The 25132-nt window shown below is 33.0% G+C and overlaps 7 protein-coding genes across 12 annotated transcripts; 3 read left to right on the top strand and 4 right to left on the bottom strand.

Moving 5' to 3' along the window:
* Window positions 1-636: 636 nt before the first annotated feature.
* On the top strand, window positions 637-1372 carry LOC103494324 (uncharacterized). The gene is made up of 4 exons (XM_051081801.1): window positions 637-799; window positions 880-929; window positions 1014-1137; window positions 1266-1372. Exons 1-4 carry the CDS (start codon window positions 637-639, stop codon window positions 1370-1372), a joined length of 444 nt encoding a protein of 147 aa, XP_050937758.1.
* A 94-nt stretch (window positions 1373-1466) lies between these two features.
* Window positions 1467-2101, top strand: LOC127148136 (uncharacterized). The gene has a single exon (XM_051081097.1). It carries the CDS (start codon window positions 1498-1500, stop codon window positions 2080-2082), a length of 585 nt encoding a protein of 194 aa, XP_050937054.1. The 5' UTR covers window positions 1467-1497; the 3' UTR covers window positions 2083-2101.
* Window positions 2102-3642: 1541 nt separating this feature from the next.
* LOC103493981 (uncharacterized) lies at window positions 3643-5398 on the top strand. Its single transcript, XM_008454968.3, has 5 exons — window positions 3643-3908; window positions 4003-4052; window positions 4142-4265; window positions 4449-4547; window positions 4641-5398. The coding sequence occupies exons 1-5, from the start codon at window positions 3746-3748 to the stop codon at window positions 5264-5266; spliced, it is 1062 nt and encodes a 353-aa protein (XP_008453190.2). The 5' UTR covers window positions 3643-3745; the 3' UTR covers window positions 5267-5398.
* Window positions 5399-6738: 1340 nt separating this feature from the next.
* Window positions 6739-9788, bottom strand: LOC103493980 (vacuolar protein sorting-associated protein 29). The gene is made up of 4 exons (XM_008454967.3): window positions 9437-9788; window positions 9102-9259; window positions 7647-7784; window positions 6739-7222 (listed from the first exon to the last, which is right to left on the bottom strand). Exons 2-4 carry the CDS (start codon window positions 9231-9233, stop codon window positions 6926-6928), a joined length of 567 nt encoding a protein of 188 aa, XP_008453189.1. The 5' UTR covers window positions 9234-9259; window positions 9437-9788; the 3' UTR covers window positions 6739-6925.
* A 1867-nt stretch (window positions 9789-11655) lies between these two features.
* LOC103493979 (transcription factor PRE3-like) lies at window positions 11656-12592 on the bottom strand. Its single transcript, XM_008454966.2, has 2 exons — window positions 12155-12592; window positions 11656-12047 (listed from the first exon to the last, which is right to left on the bottom strand). The coding sequence occupies exons 1-2, from the start codon at window positions 12281-12283 to the stop codon at window positions 11898-11900; spliced, it is 279 nt and encodes a 92-aa protein (XP_008453188.1). The 5' UTR covers window positions 12284-12592; the 3' UTR covers window positions 11656-11897.
* Window positions 12593-18941: 6349 nt separating this feature from the next.
* On the bottom strand, window positions 18942-22092 carry LOC103493983 (HVA22-like protein a). 5 transcript variants are annotated; one of them, XM_051081094.1, is made up of 6 exons: window positions 22036-22092; window positions 21257-21482; window positions 20055-20081; window positions 19820-19942; window positions 19317-19560; window positions 18942-19224 (listed from the first exon to the last, which is right to left on the bottom strand). In XM_051081094.1, the coding sequence occupies exons 2-6, from the start codon at window positions 21316-21318 to the stop codon at window positions 19135-19137; spliced, it is 546 nt and encodes a 181-aa protein (XP_050937051.1). In that variant the 5' UTR covers window positions 21319-21482; window positions 22036-22092; the 3' UTR covers window positions 18942-19134. The 5 variants fall into 5 exon arrangements, with proteins under 5 accessions (XP_050937051.1, XP_050937052.1, XP_008453194.2 ...); XM_051081095.1 differs by lacking the exon at window positions 22036-22092 and adding an exon at window positions 21862-21954; XM_008454972.3 differs by lacking the exon at window positions 22036-22092 and adding an exon at window positions 21687-21836.
* Window positions 22093-22342: 250 nt separating this feature from the next.
* On the bottom strand, window positions 22343-24524 carry LOC103493984 (transcription factor bHLH47). Of its 2 annotated transcripts, XM_008454973.2 has the most exons (5): window positions 24367-24524; window positions 23907-24003; window positions 23457-23578; window positions 23113-23240; window positions 22343-23025 (listed from the first exon to the last, which is right to left on the bottom strand). In XM_008454973.2, exons 2-5 carry the CDS (start codon window positions 23960-23962, stop codon window positions 22570-22572), a joined length of 762 nt encoding a protein of 253 aa, XP_008453195.2. In that variant the 5' UTR covers window positions 23963-24003; window positions 24367-24524; the 3' UTR covers window positions 22343-22569. The 2 variants fall into 2 exon arrangements, with proteins under 2 accessions (XP_008453195.2, XP_050937050.1); XM_051081093.1 differs by lacking the exons at window positions 23907-24003; window positions 24367-24524 and having other exon boundaries at window positions 23113-23271.
* Window positions 24525-25132: the final 608 nt, after the last annotated feature.

Genomic DNA, 25132 nt, shown 5'->3' with positions numbered 1-25132 from the left:
AAATATTTTGGTTGTGTAATATGTAAATGAAAGATCGTTTTAAATTTGACTATTGTCGATCATTTAATTTGGTTACACGATTAGATTAGGATCCTTTACATCTGACTTCAAATCTTACTTAAGTTTAGCATATGAGAGGATAAATCTAGAATATCTTCAAAATGACCAACTCCATGTTACGCGAGGTTAAATTGTTTAGTGTTTTGTGAAAATTACCAATAAAAGGAAATCATATCTCAAGTTCTTGTAACAACAAATTATGTATATAAATAACTTAAAATAAAGATATTAATCCAAAATCAGGTACACTACATATTCATTAATGGCAATATCAACGTATATAGTAAGTGTTAATTATCTTTTCTGCCTTTCAGTTAAAAAATAAAATGACAAATAATACAAAATTTGAACAAAAATACGAGAAAGAATAGGTCAAAAATTATTCAAATTTCAACCAAAAAAAAAAAAAAAAACCCATTTGAAAAATCAAGTTTTTATCCCAAATCTACAAAATAGTTAAGAAAATCAACAAACTTTACTTCTCCTTCTCACAAAATTCGAATATATGTGTGTGTATATATCCTCAAAAGTTTTAACTTAACCAATCAAACACATTCTTCTATTCTGTTCTTCAAAATGGCCAAGATTCTTCCACCGATCTTTCTCCTAGTTGTTGCAACCATTGGATTTAGTAATGGACATGAAGTGGGGATTTTCGAATTGAAAAGAGGGGATTTTTCTATTCAGCTAACTAATTATGGTGCTACCATTCTCTCTGTGATCCTCCCAGATAAAAATGGTTGGTTTCTGTTTTTGTTTTTGCGTTAAACATCACGTTATGATAAGAGTTCTAACAATTCTTTTGGTTGTTTGTTTTAGGGAAATTGGATGATATTATTCTTTCTTTCCCTTCTGTTGACGACTTTCGAGTGAGACGATTCTTATGATTTTGTTGTATAAAAGATGAAAATGAATGAAGGGTATGATTTTTTTTTGTTTGTTTGTTTTGGCAGAATGATACTACCTATTTTGGTAACATTGTTGGACGGGTAGCAAATAGGATTGGAGGAGCTCAATTTGGTATCAATGGTGTTTTCCATAAACTCATTCCTAATAATGGAAGGAACTTGCTCCATGGTATGTTTCATCCAAATTATAATCTCCCTCTCTAATAATAGAATTCATCGCCACCTATTGACTCAGATTGAACAACATTTGAAAGCAATGTAAATGCTAAGCAAAGTGATTTTGATTTGACTGTGAAGGTGGGAAGAGAGGATTCGGAGATGTGATATGGAAAGTGAAGAGTTATGTGAAGAACAGCCACATTACATTCACCTACGACAGTTTCGATGGTGAACAAGGTGTGTGATTGAAACCCTAAACCCTTAAATACTAAACACTAAATTAAGGATATTACCGTGAAAAATTGTTGGGTTTTGTTTTGACTTTGTGTAAACAGGGTTTCCCGGTGATCTTCCAGTTTCAGTAACCTACATGATAATCGAAACAAACAAATTAGGAATAAAAATGGAAGCAAAATCCATAAACAAACCAACACCAGTAAACCTGGCTCAACATGCTTACTGGAACTTAGACGGCCATTCAAGCGGCAACATTCTATCTCACAAAATCAAACTCTTCGCCTCAAGCATAACCCCCGTCGACAACGAGCTCATCCCCACGGGCGAAATCACCCCAGTGGCCGGAACCCCTTATGATTTCACAACCCCACGAGAGATCAGGTCACAGATCAAGAGTGCGGGTGGGTACGACATCAATTACGTAGTGGACGACACCGGAAGCGAGCATTTGAAGAAAGTGGCGGAGGTTACGGGGAAGAAGTCAGGGAGGAAGATGGAGCTGTGGAGTAATCAACCGGGAGTTCAGTTTTACACGGCAAATAAATTGAACGGTGTGAAGGGGAAAGATGGAGCTGTGTATGAGAATCATGCAGGGCTGTGCTTGGAAACTCAAGGGTTTCCGGATGCGTTGAATCATCCAAATTTTCCATCGCAGATTGTGAATCCGGGAGAGAGCTATGTTCATGTTATGGTTTATAGGTTCACCGTTCATCATTAGATGTTCTATTGATTTGGGATTGGGGTTTGATGTTTTTGTGTCTTTTCGGTTTGCTCTTTCCTTATTTCTTGATGTTAGGGTTAGTCAAACTAACGTAGAAATGTTTTTTTTTTTTTTCTTCCCTCTCCTTCTTATGGTTACCTTTATTATTACACTTTATGAAAAAACAATCCAATTGCATTTTAATTCATTGATGAATAGTTTGAGATATTTATAGGGCATTTAGGTGTATCCATGCTTTATGCTTTAAAAAAATTGAGGTTTTTTCGGTTCTTAATTTTCGTGTATTGTTATTCATTAACTTTGATAGACTATTTATAGAAGGGTTGTGTGAGGAGTTAAACGAACTTGGTATGCGATATCTTAGTCAATGTGATGAATTTAGAATGAGTGTGAGTTGAATAGGAATAGTAGCAAGAGACGATCACTATGCATAATAGGTAAGGAGGTTGTTATTGCTTTGAATAAAAATGGTCAAAGTTTTGAGAGAGTAAGGGATCCCTCGAAGGATATATCTTAAGAAGTAAGTGTGGGTTGAATGAGCTTTTGTACTTGATTTAGAATTTTAAGTGTTGACTATGCCCTAGCCAAATGATGACATTATTTATTGTTCTTTTTTTGAAAGAAAAAAATGTTGTATATGTGATGTGAATGGGGATGATTTTAATCTTGTATATTGTTAATTTGATTGAGCCACTTACAAGGAAAAATGTGACTGACCCATGAAATTTTGTATGTGTTGATCAATTTCATGACTTTGATGATGCTAAGAAGGAAGAGACGCGTTTATTGTTTACTTTAATTCCTCTATGAAAAGTTTGAAATTGTAACTTTGTTTTAGATATAGTAGGAGGTAGAGTAGGCTCTAACTTCTGATATGGTCATAAAGTCAGTTGCACGTTTCTAATACTTGAGCATAAGAAACTTTCAGTACTCTATGTAAATAGTAGGTTCTGAACTCTGATATTTTGTATGTATTGATCTATATAAATATTGCTAAGTTTTGTTGGATTTGATCAAGTAGATGCCTTAGGTATTAGATTTCTAAGAACTCTTGTTGTTCTATCAAGAGAAGTTTGTTGTTGAATGGTGTTAAAAAGTACGTTTATTTAAACAAGTGTCAAATTGAAATTTTAGTTTTATCATGACAACCTATTATGTTGTCAAAAAAAATTATAAAGTTTTATAATTACTAAAAAGAGTTAAAATATAATTTTGATAACTTTATATAGTTTAGTGTTGAAATTTGGATAGTTCTTTCTTCTTTTACTATTTCTCGAAATATACATACACATATATATACACACACGTAAATGAAGTTTAAATAAACCATGGATGTTAATGCAAAATCACAAAATCGACATATATGGTAATATTAATATCTTTTCTGGCGTTCAGTTAAAACATAAAATGGCAAATCCATATTGGACAAAAAAACAAGAAAGAATCGGTCAAATTTCATTTGAAAAAAGAAAAAAAAAAAAAACTCAAACTTGATCTAGTTTCTATCCCAATCTACAAAATAGCTAAAAAATCAACAAACTTCATCTCTTATCCTTCTCCCAAAATTGGATGCATCTCTCTAACTAGCTATATAAATATCCTCAAACTTTTTAACTTAGCTCATCAATATTCAACACATTGATCTATTCAACCCTCCAAAATGGCAAAAGTTCTTCCATTGATCTTTCTCTTAGTTGTTTCAGTCATTGGATTTAGTAATGGAAATGATGTGGGGATTTACGAATTGAGAAGGGGAAATTTTTCTATTAAGTTAACCAATTATGGTGCTACCATTCTCTCTCTAATCCTCCCTGATAAAAATGGTTCGTTCTGTTTTTGTTTTTGTTTTTTTTTTTTTTTTTGCATTAAACACATTGATGATATAGTTCTAATATTTCTTTTGATCATTTGTTTTAGGGAAGTGGGACGATGTTGTTCTTTCTTTTCCCTCCGTTGATGACTTTCGAGTGAGATAATTGTTATGATTTTGTTTGTATACAAGTCGAAACTAAAATGAATAAAGGGTATATGATTTTTTGTTTGTTTGTTTTGGCAGAATGATACCACTTACTTTGGTAACATTGTTGGACGTGTAGCAAATAGAATTGGAGGAGCTCAGTTTGGTATCAATGGTGTTTTCTATAAACTCACTCCTAATGATGGAAGGAACCTCCTCCATGGTATGTTTCATCCAAATTATAATCTTCTTCTCCAGTAATGGATTCATCTTTTTCATTGCTCGTGACGCTAAAATTTTGATTTATATGGCCACAATAAACATAGTTAAATGAACTAACATTTGAAAGCGATCAAAATGCTAAGCAAAGTGATTTAAAGTAGTTTTCTGTTATTTAACTGTGAAGGTGGGAAGAAAGGATTTGGAGATGTGATATGGAAGGTGGAGAGTTATGTGAAGGACAGCCACATTACATTCACCTACGACAGTTTCGATGGCGAACAAGGTTCGTCATTAAACACTAAACCCCTAAATACTAAACTCTAAATTAAGGATCACAAAGAACAACCGGTGGGTTTTGTTTTGATTGTGTAAACAGGGTTTCCCGGCGATCTTCCAGTTTCGGTAACCTACATGTTCATAGAGACAAACAAATTAGGAGTAAAAATGCAAGCAAAATCCCTAAACAAAGCAACCCCAGTAAACATCGCGCAACACTCTTACTGGAATCTAGATGGACATTCAAGTGGCGACATTTTATCTCACAAAATCAAACTCTTCGCCTCAAGCATAACCCCCGTCGACAGCGAGCTCATCCCCACCGGCAAAATCATCCCAGTGGCCAAAACCCCTTTTGATTTCACAACCCCACGAGAGATCGGGTCACAGATCAAGAGTGCCGGCGGATACGACATCAATTACGTGGTGGACGATACCGGGAGCGAGCATTTGAAGAAAGTGGCGGAGGTTACAGGGAAGAAATCGGGGAGGAAGATGGAGCTGTGGAGTAATCAACCGGGAGTACAATTTTACACGGGGAATCAGTTGAAGGAAGTGAAGGGAAAAGATGGAGCGGTGTATAAGCAATATGCAGGACTGTGCTTGGAAACTCAAGGATTTCCTGATTCGGTGAATCATCCAAATTTTCCATCGCAGATTGTGAATCCTGGGGAGAGTTATGAACATGTCATGGTTTATAGGTTCACTGTTGATCATTCTGATTGAGTTATCTTTATGCTTTGAGTTGGAGTGAATATGGGAATTGGGGATTGGGTTGATGCATTTATATTTTGGTTGTCTTTCTTTTGTTTATGTGAGGGTTGAACTAATATAAAAATTTTATCTTTTTTAATTTTACTCAAAATATGAATGGAATGGAATGGTTTCTATTCACTATTTTAGTTCAAATATTCAGAGATTGGAAAATGTCTCCTCTTATTGCTATATACCATTGGCAGGTCACTACAAAGTCTATTCATAAGCTCTTGTAAGATTATGGGAATTACGTTTTCTTGGTTGGAATTTGGATGTTATTAATGTCTACTTTTCTCTTCTACCTCTCTTTCGGACATAAATTATTTTGATCATTGTTGATGAGACTGAAAATAATTCTATGAAATTAAATAAATAGAACTTACATTTGAAAATATTTGGGACGTGTTTGGCCCTCATGAGGGCAGTGGATTTAGTCTCCTCTAGGTTTGGGACGAATTAAGCAAAAGGAAGATTAGGGTTATTTTAGTGTCTGCCACACATTGTTCCACTCCCTGCCACACACATCGACCGAAAGATTCTTCCCAAATTTAAAAAAAAAATTAAGAAAATTTCTCGATCTCTCTCGACTGGGTGCGTCACCGAGATAGTGCGTTTTTTTATTAAAAACTTAAAATCGAGGTTAACTCTTCTCATGTCAAGTTTGTAATAATGAAAATAGAAGCATTTAGGTTAACTGTTCCCGAGTCATCATGGCCCAAAGATGCACCAAGTTGAAAAACAAAAGCAATTATGTCAATGATCTCGAGCCAAAGTTACTTTGAGCTAAAGAAGCTAAAAAACATAAGCTAACGTAGTATGATCTCGGGCTAAGGTTGACCTGAGATGTCTCCAAAATATGAGAAATTTCCTTCAAAGAGTTTTTTTAATTTGGGAAGAATCTCGAAGTCGATCTCAATCGAGATTGAACCCGAGAAAAAAAAATTAATTATCCCGAGATGCCCCTGATCGAAAATGAAACAATATGTGTCAAGAATTTCAAAACAGAAAATGATCCCCTTATGCTTAACACATGACCCAAATGTGGAGTTGGACAATACTCCTTCAAGCCTATCTTACAAACGGAGACGGTTATAATACCCAGACTATTAGTAGTCACTCTTTGCACTAAACGTCCCTTAATATTTTATATTCTAATATCTTGGTGAGTAATTACATAGCTAGAAATGCAACAAAAGATTCAAATAGGTTTAATCCATGGTAAATTGACGGGAGGGGGAAAGACAAGAGCATCATCTATATTGCCATTATTAACATTTCTCCAATATTGGAATTTTATAGAATGTCTTAACTCTAGTACTTGTCATTATCTTCGATTTCGATAGATGGGTACTTGGACTTGGATACTTGTTTTTGTTTTTTAAAAATTGAAAATATGAAAACTAAAGAAACGGAGGCAAGATGCCAACAAGAACAACCAAGGGTTTCTGTGCACAACCTCGTCAAAATATAGAATAAACAAAGTCGCAACAACTCTTCTCTGGGATCAATCACCACAGAAACAACAGCATCTTTTCAGCAAGATTAAGCATTGTTTAACAGGCATCACAACAACAACTCCATAAAAGAAATTAACTTCATTATGTTTGTAAAAAGGCCAATTTGTTCGAGTCAATGAGCAGTCGTGGTTGTTTTCTTGAAATCAATCTTGTCTACCTTAACCTCTCCATCAATGAGTTCATAAACGTAGACCACAACACGAAGGCCATCAATGTCCATAAGGACAAAGCTCGGGTTGACGTCATAGGTGATGCTGCTATATGCACCTGTTGCAGATCCGGGGTTAATCACCACACCTCCCTCGTGTTTGTAAGCTGTAAATTGATGGGTGTGACCGGTGACAAGGATGTCGACATCTAGCTGCCTCTGCATCATGGCGAGTGAGTCTAGGTCTCCCCAAGGAATAACCTAGCCAGCCAACAACAAATAAAATTCATGGACACGTAGTTAGCTCCCACATAAAGTTGGCAAAATTGTACAATGTTTACACAACTTATTTGCTAATGTTAACTTTTGGTACCACAGAAGTTTTGTTAGGTTAGTTGAAAACTTGAAATACAATTTTCTGTTCATGGTTACTACAGACGATAAATCAGAAGTTACGACATTCAGGAACTTAAGTTCATGGTTCAAGATATATGGAAGGAAAAGAACAGGAAACTTTAGTCAATCCCTTAATAGTAGGGCATTGTGTATCTGAAACCATTTCTATTGATCCCTCACAATGATGAAAACTATGACACATTATACACTTGATAAGGAAATAATCTGGGAGAATTGGAGAACTTGAAAGAAAAATTTGATCAAGATGAAAAACATGCAAAAACAATACCTGATGCCCATGGCACAGTCCCAATTTAAATTGTCCAATAGTCAGAGTTTTTGTCTCGGGATAGCGAGTCTCTTCATCATATTCACCTCGTGTAATGTGCAAATCCGGACAAATAGTTTTCAAGTAGTCATGAACTTCCTGGAAACATTGCCAGTAAACTTTGAACCATCACACAAATATTTCTACCAAGGAGATATGAACCAATTGAACAAAAAAGCTCCACCACTTGTACGATGAATTAAACAATATTACATGCAAGTTGGTGCTTAACATAATGTTCAAAGCCCCAAAAGCATATATGATGAACAAAGAACCAAATAGAAGTTAATGCAAATTCCAACGTGGTTTCTATTAAATCCTGATACATCATATGCAAGCAGGTTTTCCTTGAAAAGAATTTTGAATCTGTAGTTTTCTTTTTCATAACATCTAAAAGATCTTCTGTCAGTTATCACGAAGCTTAACATTTGGAGTTGAAGCACAAGGAATTATTAAACAAAGTACATTGTTGAATGTTGTAAAATTTCCATTTAAAACGAAAATAACCAAATGTCCAGTACACACATTGAAATTTAGTTTATTGCCGTTCAAGTTCAAGATTGGGTGATCTTATATATTAATTATCTAAGCACTTCAACATATAGATAAAAGGGTGACTGAACTACTACCCTAAGCTAGTGTTGTTACATTTGCCACAACAGAATCCTAAGATACTTGGGCAGTTCACTGCATCTCTCTTCTTGAAAAAATTTGATGGTACAAAGAGGTTACCAGCAGAACTTCTTGGATGAATTATATATTAATCTAAGAAAAATCCACTGCACAAGCTAAGAAAATGATCGGTACGACCAATGCTATGAGGAAAGATCAATGTTAGGATATGACAGACTGACATGCAAAGTTTGGGTTCAACAATTACGGATCGAACATATTACCCCATACGAAGCATGCATATCCAATGCTTGTTTCCCAGGTTCATAATTCACAATGAAACCCAACAACTCATGCAAATCAATAGTAGATTTACTAATTCAGAACATAGCCTAATGATGTTTCCATCGATTACAAGTAGCTGAAAGTTGGATACGAAGATCATCAATCAAAATGGCTAAAAGACAAGACTTGCACGAACATTTATGTCTTACTATAAACTTGGTATTATTCTTTTAGATTGGAGTACTTTTATATCCTACTCATAAGTTTATAGTGAAAGAAGATGATCTAAATATATCAATCTCAGCTACAATTAGATGAAAGGGAAGGAGGACTAGAGACTTCCATAGACATATGATATCATTTCCATTCTAAGATTTTGAACTTTCGCAGCTGTAGTAGAGATTACTAATTCAGAGTCTAAATTCTCTTCAAGATGCACAAGCATAGATATCAAAAGAATAACAATTTACGACACCAAGTACGACAACAGAAGTAGCTGGAAAGATGATTTGAACATACTTTGATACAAAGATTTCCGGTGCAGATGATATGCTGGATCTTGCCAGGAACAAGCATAGACTTGAACTTCTCGGGAAGGTCAGGAGCTCTATGTGGTATATGTAAATCCCCCAAAGCCAACACCAACACCATCCTCACTCCAAACCCACTTTACAATTCTGCCAAAAAAAAAAAAAAAAAAAAAAAAACCAACAAACAAAAAATTCAGCGAAACGAGACATACCCAGAAGCTGATCATCAAAGTAATTGACAACGAAATTGAAAAGAACTGAATGTGCGAAATTATAAGGAAAGATGTGCATCGGAATGATAAAGAACTTGAGGATCGTTAATACCAGAGGGGTTTGATTAAATGGCGGAAGCTGGCATGAAAATGTGTATTCGTAACTCTTGAATGTCGTTTCTCGATTGGATTCGAAGGTATTGCCCTTCTACTTTTCGTTGCTGATTCTTCCCTTTTGGTGGGGTGGACAAGAGTTTCAGTCAGCAATCGGAACGATGTGGAGACGAAAATGAAGAAGGGAATTGGGTAGGAAAAGCTTGAATCGGGGGGTGAAAATCGGAATCGGAGAGGGCATTGAGGAGGTCAAATTTAGGAATTTGGACAAATGTTTAAAGAAAATTTGGAATGTGACCTTCATAATTCATATTAATCTTTACTAAGATATTTGTTGTTTTGAATATTACCCTAGAAAGTATATCATTCTCAATATTAGACTTTGTTTTATAGGTAATTGCTAAAAGGGACTCATTTGGTATAATCTTTTACAAATGGAATATACCCTTTTGTTTAATCTTTATATAAAGAATATCTTGCTTTCAAACTAACAAGAAAAGCAAGTTTGCAAACCTACTCAAATATGGAGAAAGAAAAAGCTCCATACGAGGGGGTTCGATAAAAAATTAGAAGAGGACTTTCCAAACATGCTTTCTTGTTGAGTTAGCTCCGTAATGGAAGTCGGAGAGATAGGAGTTTTGGTGTTGTTTCATGAGGTAGATGAGATAAGACGAAGTATCGTTGTCTAAACACAATTCCAATATGTTTGTTTTTTAGTACAATAATTATAATAGAGATGAGGGATCGAACCTTCCATCTCTAGAATGAAAGGTCATGTCAATTATCACTAAACTAAGTTCACTTTTATCGTCGAACTATATTGTTTATGAGTAATAAAAAGCCAAAAACAGACATACAAAAATTGAATTTTAAACCCAAACTTTCAAATCCAATTCTAAGAGTCGGTTGCTATTTAGCACTAAACCTTCAACTAGCTTTATTTACTAGAGATAGTGAGTGATATAGAGAATAGTAATAAAGCTTATAATTGATAATTGGTAGAATCCAGAGATAGTGAGTGATATAAGAGAAAAATACTTTTTCTTTCAAATTTAAATTCATTTTTCGGAATATTTTACCACGGATCAAATTCTCTTTTGTTCGAAAATTTATTTTTACTAAGGATAATTAATTATAATAGGTAACAATTTTAAAAATAATAACGAGGTATATGGCAACGTTTTTTAAAATTTGAAAATATAACAAACTCTATCGTGTGATAGACTTTGACGTATTTTTTTTTATTTTTTCCAACTCTTTTTAAAATTCTGCTAAAAAAAACCATCTTTTAGCTAAATTACCCTTTTATCCTTCGAATACAAAGGGCTAATTTTGAGAAGTTTGAAATAGGCCAATGGGCTATAGATTGGGCCGAAATAGATGGGCTTGGCCTTTTCATTTTTATTTTTCTTTTTCACTTTCATGGTTTTTCTTTTAACGAAAAGATTGCATCTTTAATCAATCTACCTTAGAATTGAAGAATAGTCTAATCAAATTATGATTGCTTGATTCATAAATCAACTAAATTTTGTTTCTTAAAAGATAATAAAGACTAAACTAAATCACTATGAGGCTGATAATCCGTAATTATAGTTTTTAATAAGATTTTTCCAACGCTTAGTTTTCCTACAAATACTTAAATTTAGACAACTTGAACCCTAAAACAACTCCCGAGGTTAATTAACATATGCCACCGACCAAGGAGTTAAAGACACCATTAGTAAATAATGTCATATAATGAAAATTTTATATCACATAATGCCCAAAATCATTTTGAACTTATTTGAAGAAAATAATTATACGTCCTCCTTGAAAGTGTATAGTAGAAAAGTAAAGAATTTAAATTAACGAACTCAATTAATAAATTAATAATGAAAACTAGGATTAACAATAAAACATAACTCAAGTAACCTAAGATGTACATTTTTAGGTAAATGGTCAAAGGTTCAATAAGTGATCACATTGCAATTACTTCAAAATAAAAGAAACTAAATGTTTAATTACACTACTAATCAATATTGAATATGAGTGAGTGAAGGGATATTCAAATGGGTGTAGGGGAGTGGTAGGTTTCAGCTTCTAAATAAGAAAGTAATTAAATACTAATGACTTTTTAAATTAAGAAAACTGATATTTAAAAATAAAAAGGAAAAGAAAAATTCTCCAAAAACAATGGAGATATTCAAAATTTAAGTCACAAATAAAAGAGGTTGGGAAAAGAAAGAAGAAAGAAGAAATTTTATTGATGAATAGTAATAATAAGAAGGACTTGGGATTGAGAAGATCTTTTACAAAACAACATTATGATGGAAGTGTCTCTGAGAGGGCATTGAAAACAGCAACTATGTCAGAAACCAAACATAGCAAAAAGAAAGAAAGAAAGAAAGAAAGAAAGAAAGAAAGAAAAACTCAAAATTAATTAGCTATCTTTTGATCATCATCATCGATCATCTCTCTCTCTATTGCATAAGTAAACTCCTAATAATGGCAGCTTGAGCAGTATCAGATGTTGCCAACAACTCCGAAAGTCTCTCGCTCAAATCATCCACTTCTCTGTGTAGGTTTCGTATGTAGTTACACGTCTCCTGCAACACTTTCGCTGCCGAAACCTATAAATATATTATTTAAACATGGTTAAGAGATTTAGAAAAAGAGTAGTAGTATTCGACGATGATGATGATCATTTAGTGTGTGTGTATTATTGTTGTTGTCTTACCTTATCGGATTGCCTGTGACGAATCTCGGGAAGAAGTTGTTGCAACTTAGAAACAAGATCATTAATTTGGTCATCAGTGATTGATCTTGAACTACCTGACTGTCTAGATCTAGATCTTCTGCTTGACATATCTTCTTCTTGTCGTCGACGTTGTAAAGCTATAATATATGCGTAATAATGTATCAAGTATATAATTAGTAACTAAAGAAGTGATCGATTGCACTAAGAATGATAATGGGGTATTTTTGATTTTGAAGAAGAAGAAGAAGAAGAAGAAGAAGAAGAAGAAGAAGAAGAAGAAGAAGAAGAAGAAGAAGAAGAAGAAGAAGAAGAAGAAGAAGAAGAAGAAGAAGAAGAAGAAGAAGAAAGGGATATGAGACAAAAAGTGTGTAAATTACTCAAGTAGAAGAAGAGGTTAATGGGGTTTTCTTTTTGAAGACTGCAAAAAACAAATTGCATGGGAAGAAACACTTCCCCTTCGCCTCTTTTTAAATAGGCTTCTCCACAATGAGAGAGAGAGAGAGACAAAAGAGAGAATCAAACTCACTTTTCTTTTTCCTTTTTATTTTAAGAATATTATATTAGATATGATTGTATAGAGGTCGTCAAACAAAACTCTCACCAATTCTAATTTTCATAAGCAATATCCGAGTACAATCCATTATTCCTATAAATGAAAATTTTGCAACGTAAAAGCCTATAAATCACTTAATGATGAATACAATCGAACATACACAAATATTTTCTTCTTTATTTGAGTTAAAAGTTCGTTCTTCGTCGAGATATTTTGGATCATCTTCGTGCATTTTCTTCAATAACAAAGTCGAAAAATTAAATGATATGATAGATGGAAGAATTTTATAAAAGAATGAAAATTGTATATTAATAATTATGTTCACAGTGGCTAGTGTCTCTCTCTCTATTCTATCATGTATATGAGTGAATTGATTATTAATTAGTTGACCAGTCAACTATATAAAGTAATATAGTGTACTTAATTATATTATAAATGTATAAATATGTGATATACAATAATTATATTTAATTGAAAGAGATATACAAGAAACCTAGAGCCTAACCCTATTCATGTTTAATAAATCATTAGCATCTAGATCTTATCACATTAAATATCTCATCAATTAATATTTTACAAAACAGTGTCATCTTTCATCTTAATTAACACACACCATCCTCTCCATAATTTTTCCAATGGGATATATATTAACAAAAATAAATTTAATGTAACATTAATATTAGTATTCCAAAACCAACCATCTTCAAGAGAAAAACCAAATCTTCCTAATTAGCTACTAATTTTATCATATCTCTTTAACAATTTATTTGCAAAAAGAAAAAAAAAATAATAATCTTGAAGTCATTCAATTAGGAGTGATATCATGTGCATATATATATGATTTAGATTCCTTAATAGTGAGTTCTTAAGACTAATAACAGCCTTGCATGGACAAAAATAAATAATATGTTGTACTTTTTTTCTTCTTCCAGTTTGTCAACATCAAATAATTCTTTTGCTAATCATAGTATCATCAATTAACATTAGTATATAATATAACATAATTAAGCTGAATTTTATTTCATTTCGTCTTAGGTTACCCCCAAAAGAAAAACTATTGCAAAATAAAATGAATGTGAAGTCGTCCGCCCCACATTTGCATTAACTAATTAATTAAAACATTACTCTAAACCTCTAATTAAATATAAAAATCACCCTTAAACTTTATGTTTAATTAAGAGAACATTTTAAGTAAGTAATCCTTGATTTAAAGGTAATTAATATTAATAAGAATAAATATGGACAAAATTAGATAATAATTGAGAATCTTTGAGATGGCCAATAAACACAAAACCCAACTGAAAGAGACGAAGAAAGTTTGGATTTTTTCAATGTATATATAGCAAAATACAACACTAATTAACCATTATTATTATCATTACTATTTCCAATACTATAACCAAAAAAAAAAAAAATTTACTAAAAAATGTATTTGAAATCATTTATGTTTGTGGGAAAAGAAACAGAGAGATGTGATGAGATCATATAAATTAATCAAAACCTAGACGAACAATCAACAGCAATGTTCATCACCACGTGCATCTGACTCCTCCAATCCCCTTGCAAATTAACATTATATTATAAATTTTAGACTATGGTGTTAATTAATTAAATTAATGACACACTAATTAAAGACAGTACGATATGTAATATGGGGTGGAGAGTTTAATGTTTTCTTTTTTTTTTTTCCTTTTTTTTTCTAGTGGATGTAGCAGTTAATAAATCTACATATTATATTATAATACGAAAGGGCATTCTCTTCAATTTGGCTCCTCCATGCAAAGCAATATAATGTTTGTTATATCATTTTTAATATAATGTTTGTTATATCATATTATAATTAAATTAAAGACACACCCATATGCGTTGCAGCACAACTATAGGGTTGACGTAATTAAATTAATTTCATTCATTAATTAAGCTAAACACACACCAATCTTCTTCTTATTTTTCCTTTTATAAAAACTTATCATTCATTTACATATTCAAAATATCAATCTCTCTAAAATATCTTGACCTATATTGATATATATATACACACACACACAAATACACACTCACGAACGCAAACCCTAGAACCGAACAATTTAATTGATTCACTTATGAAAAGTTTGAAGTTTATGTTTCAAACTTTTTTTTTTTTTCTCTTTTTCATTTTAAGACTATTTAGTGCATGATTGTCAAACATGTTTTCTTTTTTTTTATGATAAGTATGAAATTGACAAATAAGAAAATGATAATAAGATTTACGAAGTTCAAATATAGTGTGATGTTAGTAGTTTCTTTCGGTGCAAAAAGGAAATCATATCGTAGTTTTATTATTTGAAAAGAAATACTAATTAAAGACGTCAACAAAAGACATATTCCCATATTAGAAATTATTTGAAGTACAAGATGATAGATTCAAAGCTTCTACAAGGAACCGATTAATATAATATTAGTGATGAAATGGATGGAGTAGAGAGTAGCGACGATTTTATCTTCTCGAATTCTTCTACGATTCATTAATGAATAAAGTATTACCACAATTGATTTGTACTGTAAAAAACAGTAAATCGATACATTTAATCAAGAGGTATAAATTTTGATTCCTAAACTTAGGTGAGACGTGACTGAGAGATCATATGTATTAAAAGAACAATGTAGGGATGAAGTTAAAAAGAAAGGTAATAGAAATGAATATATATATGGCTCAGCAAGCATCGCGGGGCACATGAAATGGATGCAAATGGACAGCGAAGAGGGTGTCAGTGTCTTTAGGGTTTGGTTTTGGTTTTGGTTTTTTAATCATATAATTTTAAATTTGGGTCTTTCTTTCCAAACCAATGGGCACTGTCAGATTTCCTTCTGGATCACTCTACTCTCATCTATACTATTTTCTTCTTCATTAATCTACCCTCCAAATTTGGTTTGATTAATAATTAATTTAATACCTCTCATTTGCATATGCTTAAGATTTGTCTTCTTCTCTTATATTTATTTAAAATAATCTCAACATTACATTATACTACTTTTCTATATTATATACTTTTTTGTTCTGCTTTGGAATGAGAGAGCATCATCATCTCTCTCTCTTTTGTCTCTAAACTTTCATTTTTATTTTTAATTTTCTATCTATCAACACCGACGAAACCCTTAACTTTACTTCATTGCAAGGTCATATACTAATATAACTTCGTTAATCATGTTATATTAAATTTCCATCGTCTAAATAAAAGAGACGAGTATCGATAGTGTGGTGTCGAGCAATACGTATTTCGATCGATTGATGCTCGAGTTAGTCTTGGGATTTGTAACTTAACATTAGAAAATTATAGCAATGTAACGTATTTTATCTTCTACCAATGACTTTGGTCGTTTATATTGGATATTGTAATGTAATGAATGATGGCTAGCATTTGAGCTCATAATTGTATGTTTTTAAATTTTGTAAGTATATGATGATGAGTTAATATTTGTTAGGTAGTTTAGACTGCTATCACTTAAGGTTATAATCGATGTGTTCAAGTGTATCCACCACTCAATTACTCTCAACAATTCATATATATGGATGATAATCCTTTGAGATCCTCTACTAGCCTTCCCCGCTATTGAATTCGTTGCACCTTCACTAGACTTCTCCATGAATCTTTAAGCTCCTTCTAAGCTTTATCAACGAGTCGTTGTAATTCACGCTCTAGGCTCTTTATATGCACTCTATATGCTCCATTAGGCTCTTTCATGAGTTTTCCAGTATATATATATATATATTTTTTTTTTTAAAGAAGCGTGTAGTCAATATGGCAACAAAAATTTCTCGATGAAACAAAAAGTATACTCGAAAAGGCAACCAAAATTGTGCTTATACTTTTGCCATATATATCACATAGGAACAAAGAATGATATATAGTACTCTAAAAGCTGGTTTGTAGCCCCTAGCTATATATATTCATCCTTGCTACAAAAATATACCATATATTATAATTTTAATTAAATACATAGACTTCATATATATATATATATATATATATATGCACAAACACACACACAAGACAAACCTTAAACAAAGAAATTATAGGCAGAAACCATAGGTGTGTCCCAACAAAAAAGAAAAAGAAAAAGTTTTGATAAAAAGAAAATCAATAATAATCTAGAAGCTAATAATGTAATAATACAATAATATTAAAGATGTATAATTAATTAATTAATTAATTAATTAATTAATTAAGACATGATTCTCTGAATATAACAATAAGAATACAATTAATGAAAATGGTATTAGTGGCCACTAGTTAATACAAAATAAATAGAAGTAGTACTTTGTTAATTATGGGTTAATTAAAAGAAAGGGAAAATAATATTAGAAGATTAATTGCATTTGGAAGGAGAGGATGAGACATAAATAAATAAATAAACAAACAAATAAATAAATATATATTTTTTAAAAAAAGAGAGAAAAAGAAAAAAAAAAAAAAAAAAAAACATAAACTTAGAAAGAAGAGAGAGTTGCACGTGGAAAGACTGTTTAATTAAAATAAAAAGAAAACAGCATCTTTTTATTTATTCTTTCCATGCATCGAAATTACAAAAACAAATATTAACAATAATAATTCTAATTTTCTCAAAATAATAATTATAATTATAATTAACAATTTTAATAATTAAATATTTAATATTACTTTGCTAATGGGTTCGGATTAAAAAAAAAAAAAAAAAAAAAAAAACCCAATTACCTAGGCAACTCCATTTTTCGACTTTATGCCTTTTCAAACCTCTTTTTTTTTCTTTTAAATAATTGATTATTAAACATTTAGTGTTAAATAACATATAATAACAATGAAATGTTCATTGAAAATGCAAAATAGCATTATGAAATTACGATAAATCTTGTCATTTATTAATATATGTTCAAATAAGTGAAAAATGTTACGACAATATAGCAATTTGCCAAAGGTATTGATACTTATCGTTGATCAAAAGATTTGTAATTCAATCTCTAAATCAAATATTAAACCATATCGTTTTTTGGTGTAAATAAATTTATTAAAGATAAGAATTTTGGATTTAGTAAGGTTAAAAACGACATTAATGTGAGTTTCTAGATGAACAATTGGTTTGCAAGTGGGGGTTTGTTTATGTGAATATTTGGGTTTTATTTTAGGAAATCTACAAAATAATTAGAGGTAAATAGGGTATTGATTTGGAATTGTTTATGACTTGTAATATCAACAAGTTGCAAAAACATATAGAAATCAATAAGTTTAATAATTATAATTAATTAAACTAAGTTTGATTAATTAGTTCCTTAAATATGCCAATCCAATGGGTGTGTATATATAACAAATAGTTGGAATGAGTTAAAATATGGAAACATTCATTGCATGGTTCCCCTTGGATCATGAAACTACAAATTTTCTTACTTTTGATTAATTAATACATTAATACATTACCTAAGAAAGAGATCAGTCTCTGGAGTTATAATTAATTAAACACAAATGCATACCTACAACTTATAACAATCTCATTGTTAGTTTTTGGTGAGAGCTGTCTAAGTGAGACCTAAGTAAACTATAGCAGAAGAAAAATTGGAAGTATGAGAAAACGTCCCAAAAAAAAAAATGGAGCATCGAGTTTCGAGACTACCAGTCAACTTGGTAAGAATATATGAAGTGAAAATTAACCGAGTTAGTGCTCAGTTTGGTAATCTACAACATTGAGTGTTGCAACTATTCTAACATTGTTAGGGTTGCTCATAAGCATAGGCTCGTGTTGTTAGAAGAAAAACATTATAAATAGCTTAGATAGTCTAATTTCGGTTAAGCTAAACTCTCGATACCAACCTAAAGATCAAAGTGTTCATGAAGACTCAAAACACAAATCAAATTGAAAACTTTGTTTAGAGTAATAGATGTTCCTACTTTTAAAGTATATTAGGATTAGATTATTATCGATAGAAATAGTGGAAAAATTAAAAACCCAGAAAGTAAAAAATATACTAGAGAAAAATATAAACTTTACTTAATTAATATAATCGTTCTATTATCAAATATAGCACGAGTCAAAATATTTATAAAATATAGAAAATATCATAATCTATCTACGATAAACCGAGATACACCAAGATAGGCTACTATCGGTGTGAATAATAATGTATCGTAGTATATCACAGACAAACTAGCTCGGGACTTTATTTTCCAACCAAGTCAAGACTCAAATGTAAGGGGGAAGAACAAATAAGACATCAAAGCTCCAGAAGCCATTAATAATATTAGACCAACTACTTAGAAGGAATATCTTACACTTACGGAGTGTTTAGTGTTTCATATGAACAAATACAAAACATACAGATAAACACTATCACACAGCATCAACCAACTGACAGCCAAAAGATTATCCTATCTTACCCTCCTCCAACACATGATATAGACTAGTGCCAGTAATCGTGGTTGTAATCGTGGTCGTGGTCGTGGTTCTCAGTGTAGCTCATGTAACGGTTACTTGTTCGAGCCTTATCAGCCTATAGAAACAAAATGAAGAAACATTTATATGTATCAGCAAGGTCGGTTAAAACTAACTAATTGAGACCGAGTCAGAGTGCATATAATATACCCTGTTGATGATGTTTTGGAGGTCTTCAGTCCCATTTTCAGCAATGTACTTTTCTGCAGCGGTTAGGATGTCATCAGGCTTGCTGAAGAAGTCCTTCATCTTTGGAACATACCAAATGTTAACTGTCTGTTTGTTGATGAATAGAGGCCTTACGAAATGCTCGTACACATATGCAGCACCACTGAAGTATGGAATGACCAACCAGCATGACAAAATCAACTTTGCATATGGCCAGATAGGGATCCTATGTAAAGATTTAATAGGGAAAATTGGAACTTCATCAGTGAATTTTAACCAATTCTAATAAAATATCAACTTATCATAATCATATATGGGATTTGAAATTCTAAGTCCTAATCTCAAGCAAATTAACTAACATAAATGTAACGAGAAAAAGCAATTCACATATAGACTCGAGGGAGCTTTTATTTTCACAAACTGAAAGCCATAGAACTGTATAATAAAATAAGCAAAACGAAATTTCTAAACTGAAGAAAATTTACCATTCAAGAACTTTTGCAAATGTAAGCTCAAAGAGTGTGAGCATAGAATACAGAATCCAGTAAGTAAGCCATTGCTGATCGTCCACAGGAGACTTTGTTTCTATGGCTCTAACTGATGCATAGCTGCCAAATAGAAAACATTGGAGCTACAATCTTGGGATGCGACTGTTGAACAGTCCAAAGGCGTCGTTCAAGATAAGGATAGAAAGATAAACAAAGAAGCAGAACCACTTACAGAGGATATACAAGACTCACAAGAGGCCTGCAAATGAAACCCAGGAATGAAGTTAAGAATTTGGTGGAAAAAGAAGCTAGTCATATATAGCCATGTACAATTATTATTCACAACTAATGAGCACAAATTTAGCATTGTTGTACAGTTTCCTCTCAATCTTCTTTAAGGGGATCAGCCATACACTATGTCAATGGCTTCTTGATCTAATCAGATCCATATGTTGTGCAAGTTAGGCATGATTGTTCCTCCATATCCTACTACTCACTAGAAGGTCGTTGTAGTTACAGTCAATCATAGAAGATCAAGTTACAAAGACCCTAGGTGCTTTAAAAGTGAATCACTTGATCTAGAAGGTTTTCTACTTGGAACATAACCAAGACTAGAGGTCTTTGTGTTGGAATATTTGGCCTCAGGAGATCTGGTGCATGCTAAATGGTCTTGAAAACTAATCATAGAACTAGAAAATGACATCCCCAAGTACTAAAGTTATTCAGTGCTAAACCACCAGTGATCAACTACATACTGCTTCTTAGGCAGTGAACTCATAAGAACACGATAATAAGTTCAAGGCTTGTTTGGTTCCCAAAGGGTTTCAACAACTCCAGGTGCTAAATAATAAACTTAGTTGTTTATATGAAACAAAATAACTAGCAGGTTCCGTTTGACAGGAAAGTTTACATGGTTAAGAGCAAAAACCGAAATATACAACAACAAAACCAAGTCCTTAACCAATGGGACTGGATAGAGTGTTCCTTTCAAAGATCCTTCACTATTTCACGGTAGATTTTGTTGGACTAAAGTACAGCAATACTTAACGACGACAGGCCTCAGATCTGCATTGAACAAGCTAAGTCAGTTTTCAGTGCCCCAACTGATACTCATTGACAGGATTGTAAAAGATTAGAAAACTGTAGATTTTACTAAGGAGAGCTGATATCAATTTTCTACTGATGGCTACAATATATTTCAGGACCCATTCCACCTAACCTGGAGCCTTTGCAAACACAAATTGGTGGCATATGCAAAGGAGTTGGGGTTCAGATTATTCCCTTCCACTAAACAAGTAGCTAATTTGATCGTTCATGAACAAATGATATCGAGGTTAAAAGATAATTATTCTAAATAAGTTTTCTGGTTCGCCATGGCAAAGAAAAAACGAACCCTCATTTGGGAAAATCATAATCAAGAGGAGAGAAACATACCCGGCAAGAACATCGAAGTTTTTTAGGATGACCTTGAAAAAACTGCCCGCTCCAGATCCCATTTGGCGTCGATTGATTGTGAAAGAGTTCCCGTTCTCCGTTTGATCTGAAACTTCTGGATGATCGATTCCTCGTAAAAGGGGGTCTTGGGTTTGTCGAGTTCGGTAGCCCAGAGAGAGAGAGACAGTAAAGATTGAAACTTTGTGCCTTAATCATGAAACAAGTGCTGAAGTGAAAGAGATAAAAAGGAAATTAGCGGATAAACCAATGGGAGATTCGGTAAATACTCTGTTTAATACAAAATGTTTAGTGTTACGAACTTTCCAGAGGCGAAAAGAAAAAAAGAGAAGAAAAGATGCAAAAGAACAGTAGAATAAAGAGATTAAAAGAAAAGGAGAATATCAAACAATATGAATGCCAATTTTATTACCATAAATTTGTCGATTTGAGATAACTTAATGAGCATAAGCTTGATTCATAGACTATTAATAGACATCTGATGGTAATAGATTATGATTTCAAAACTTAATGAAAATCTCTGGAACCCAAGAATTCGAAGAAAAAAAAATGATTACTTTACTAACTAAAAAGAATCAAAGCAATACGTTTATTCTTTAATGCCCTGTACACAACTTAGTTGATTAAGATACACATTCTGTGTTCAATCTTAAAAAGTGTTGTTACTTCAATAGATTCCAAAACTGACAACCACTTTACAGATAAATCACTAAAAAAAAAAGCCATGACCATAAGAAATATGAATCTCAATATTTCAATACTTGAGAGGCTAGGAACGGTTCCTTTTTTGGCCCTTTGAGAGAGGTGAAAGTTAAGGTCCACCAAACATAAATTTGCACATAACGACGTTAGAGGTAAAGTGAAGCCTTCTCGAACTCGCACCATTTCTTCTTTTTGTCTCAGATTCCCAAAAAGCTGTCGAGCTTGACTGGGAAAATTCCAAGAACTCCAACAAAGTGAACCTTAGATCCGAGAAATTTGTTCCATAACATCCCAATCTCTTTTTCATTTCATAACTTAGCATGTTTGTACAAATTTCCAAATTGAATGGGCTTGAAAATCAGAGGATGAAAGGGGGGAAAGCCAATTGCTGATTCATTAACTTATTACAGCGTAAATAAAAAAAGATTCTAACTTTCGAACGTTGCTCGAATCTAACATCCTACTAATAGACAGTTCCTAAAACACAGGTTAGCCATCAGCCATTTTTAACTTATACTACAAATCATCTATCTGCTGCGGGCATCTGTTTTAAATAAAGACAAAAGAGGTCACTACATCAATCAGCTCTCACTTCACTCATAACCTCGTTCTCCCATATCTGCAATGTTCTTGCAACCAATGGCTAAAACTTCTTTATTTGCTTCTGTTGTTTGTGACAATTTGAGAAGTCCAGCAGGCCAAGAATCTGCTGGTGTTGGATATCTGGCATGTGGTTTGCTTACATGGGAAGTAGGCATTATTGGGGCATGAGTTGCATCCGTTCCTGGATAAGATGGGAGATCTGGCCGAACGGGAACGATAAAAACGGCATGCGTTTGCTGCAATGAAGGTTCCATAACAGGCAATCCAAGGCATTCCCCCGAGAAATGTTGTACTGTCGTCCCTTGTTGCGGAAACTCTGAAGGTGGGGTGATATTTAAGTCGGGTTTAGAATGTACAGCCCTTGATTGTAACTCACTTTGTAATTTCTCGATCTGAGATGCTAAAGCAGAAGTCTCTTCTCGCAGCTCATTCTTCTCAATGTCAACCTGTACGATATAAACCAAATCAACTACTTTGAGACATGTTCCTTTAAAGTCAAAGAAAGAGGTAATAGTCTTTGTTAAGAGCCTTACATATCGGGATTCTGACAACAACGATGCATGCTCCTTTCTAAGGCACTCAATCTGACCAAACAAGTCTTTTAGCAGCCGACTTGCTTCAGACAATATAGATGCCTTCCCGTTATTCGGTTCTGTCAGCTCTGCAGATGACCATTCCAAGTATGAGAATAGCTGACAATATGCCACAATAGGGAATATCTTAAGATTCTACCAAATCGAAATTGGGAGCATATCACACTACATTTTACATAAGAAGACATTTTCCTCAAACGGTAAAACATAAACGAGCACTAAATTGAGGGCTGTCGTGAATCAATAAAGCAATAGAGTCATAGATTGGCAGAAGCAGAAATTACCAAGTGCATTTGCAAGGTCAAGGAAGAGATCGTTTAAATGCTCTCGCTTCAACTTCTCCCTCTCCGCCTTGTGAATTTTCTTTGGAACTTTCACCTGATTCTTTTTACCAGGAGGACAATTCCTGCATAAAGAGCCAGTTAAAAGTTTGACATTCATACTGCTAAACGATCGCAAATTACTAAATGCAACATCTTCAGCATATTCATAAATACATTCCAAACTATCATCACACAAACTTTCTAGTTTCTACCATCAACACACTAATGATTTAATTCAAAGCAAAACTGCAAAACCGAACTCCATCTTTCTATTCCGTTTCTGTATTGGCATATTCAACAACTAATTCACAACTTTATGCGAGTTAAACAACAACAGAAGCACTACAATTTTTGAAAACATTCAGTCATACAATAAAGCAAATATTAGAATCAAGAATCATCAAGAGTTACCTAGATACCGAAGCATCAGTTTCAACAACCGGTTTCGAAGGAACCTCAGAAACCATGATCTTCAACAGCAAGTGAAACCAAATGAAATGCCAGAATTCTGCAATTACCATAACCCCCACCACTATATCTTAATAATCAAAACAAAGCAAAAACGATGTAAAACTTAAGACGTAACCAAAAAAAATCCTTTTTTTCATTTCAACCGACGCAGGAAATTATACAAAGCACACGTTAGATCATCATATGAGTGGTAATTGCTACTCCACACTCAAGATAAAAGAAAAGGGCATTTGCAGTTACAAAAAAATTGAAATTTCCAGCATTTTCAAAGTGAGAAGTCAGCAAAGAGGCATATTGGATGGAAAATTGAGAAAAAACAAACAGACCCAAGTGAGAAAATGAAGAAAACAATAAGAAAACAAAGAGGAGAAACAAAATTGGGATGAATAAGAGAGAATACCTGGGAAGCAAAGAAGCAATGAAAGGGGAGAAATTGGAAGATGAAGAAAGAGAGAAATAGAAAGAAAATGGTGGAAAATTAGGGCTGGCGCAGTGTGATCTCAAATGGGCGTGTGGAAGGAAGGTCTGAGACTATAGAGAGCACGTGGCCGTCGACTTGCCGGAAGCATGGTCGACACGCTCCCATTTTGTCGTTTCCTCTCAATTTCCATTTCTTGTCCTCTCTCCTTGCCTCTCATTTTGCTTACGTGTTCTATGACTTGGCATCTCCAATACTTCAAATGCCACATCACCTACTTCGCATCTTCCCATAATTAAAGCTTTTTCAACACTTCTCAATCCCCAACTACATATCAAATATTATTTAGCCTACACTTGTATAGTCAAAAGTTTTTGCAAGCTTTAAAAAGAAATTGATTATTATTATGGAGGTGGTAAAAATGATTAAAATAATAAAAATTAGGGTTTCGAGAAAGATGAAACCCAAAAAAGTGTGGAGTCCACGAGGTCGAAGACTGAATGCATTGTCCCACTGACCATTGAGGAGCGTGTCCGCCACACACACTCTGCATTTCTAATTTAGCTCATCAACAACTCATCTTCCCCTCATGCTTTCGAGAGGTTCACTTTCAAATAACAAAACAAACAAAAATCAAACAGATCCACTCTCATAATACAATACTCATTCTCATAATACAATAGTTTATAATGTATATATATTTATATATAAACAGAGTATAATATAAGAGGATCTTTTTCAATAAAAT

This window comes from Cucumis melo, chromosome 2 (genome assembly GCF_025177605.1).
Source record: "Cucumis melo cultivar AY chromosome 2, USDA_Cmelo_AY_1.0, whole genome shotgun sequence".
Lineage (NCBI taxonomy): Eukaryota > Viridiplantae > Streptophyta > Magnoliopsida > Cucurbitales > Cucurbitaceae > Cucumis > Cucumis melo.
The sequence above is the reverse complement of the archived record's forward strand: the minus strand, read 5'-3'. Positions and strand labels throughout refer to the sequence as shown.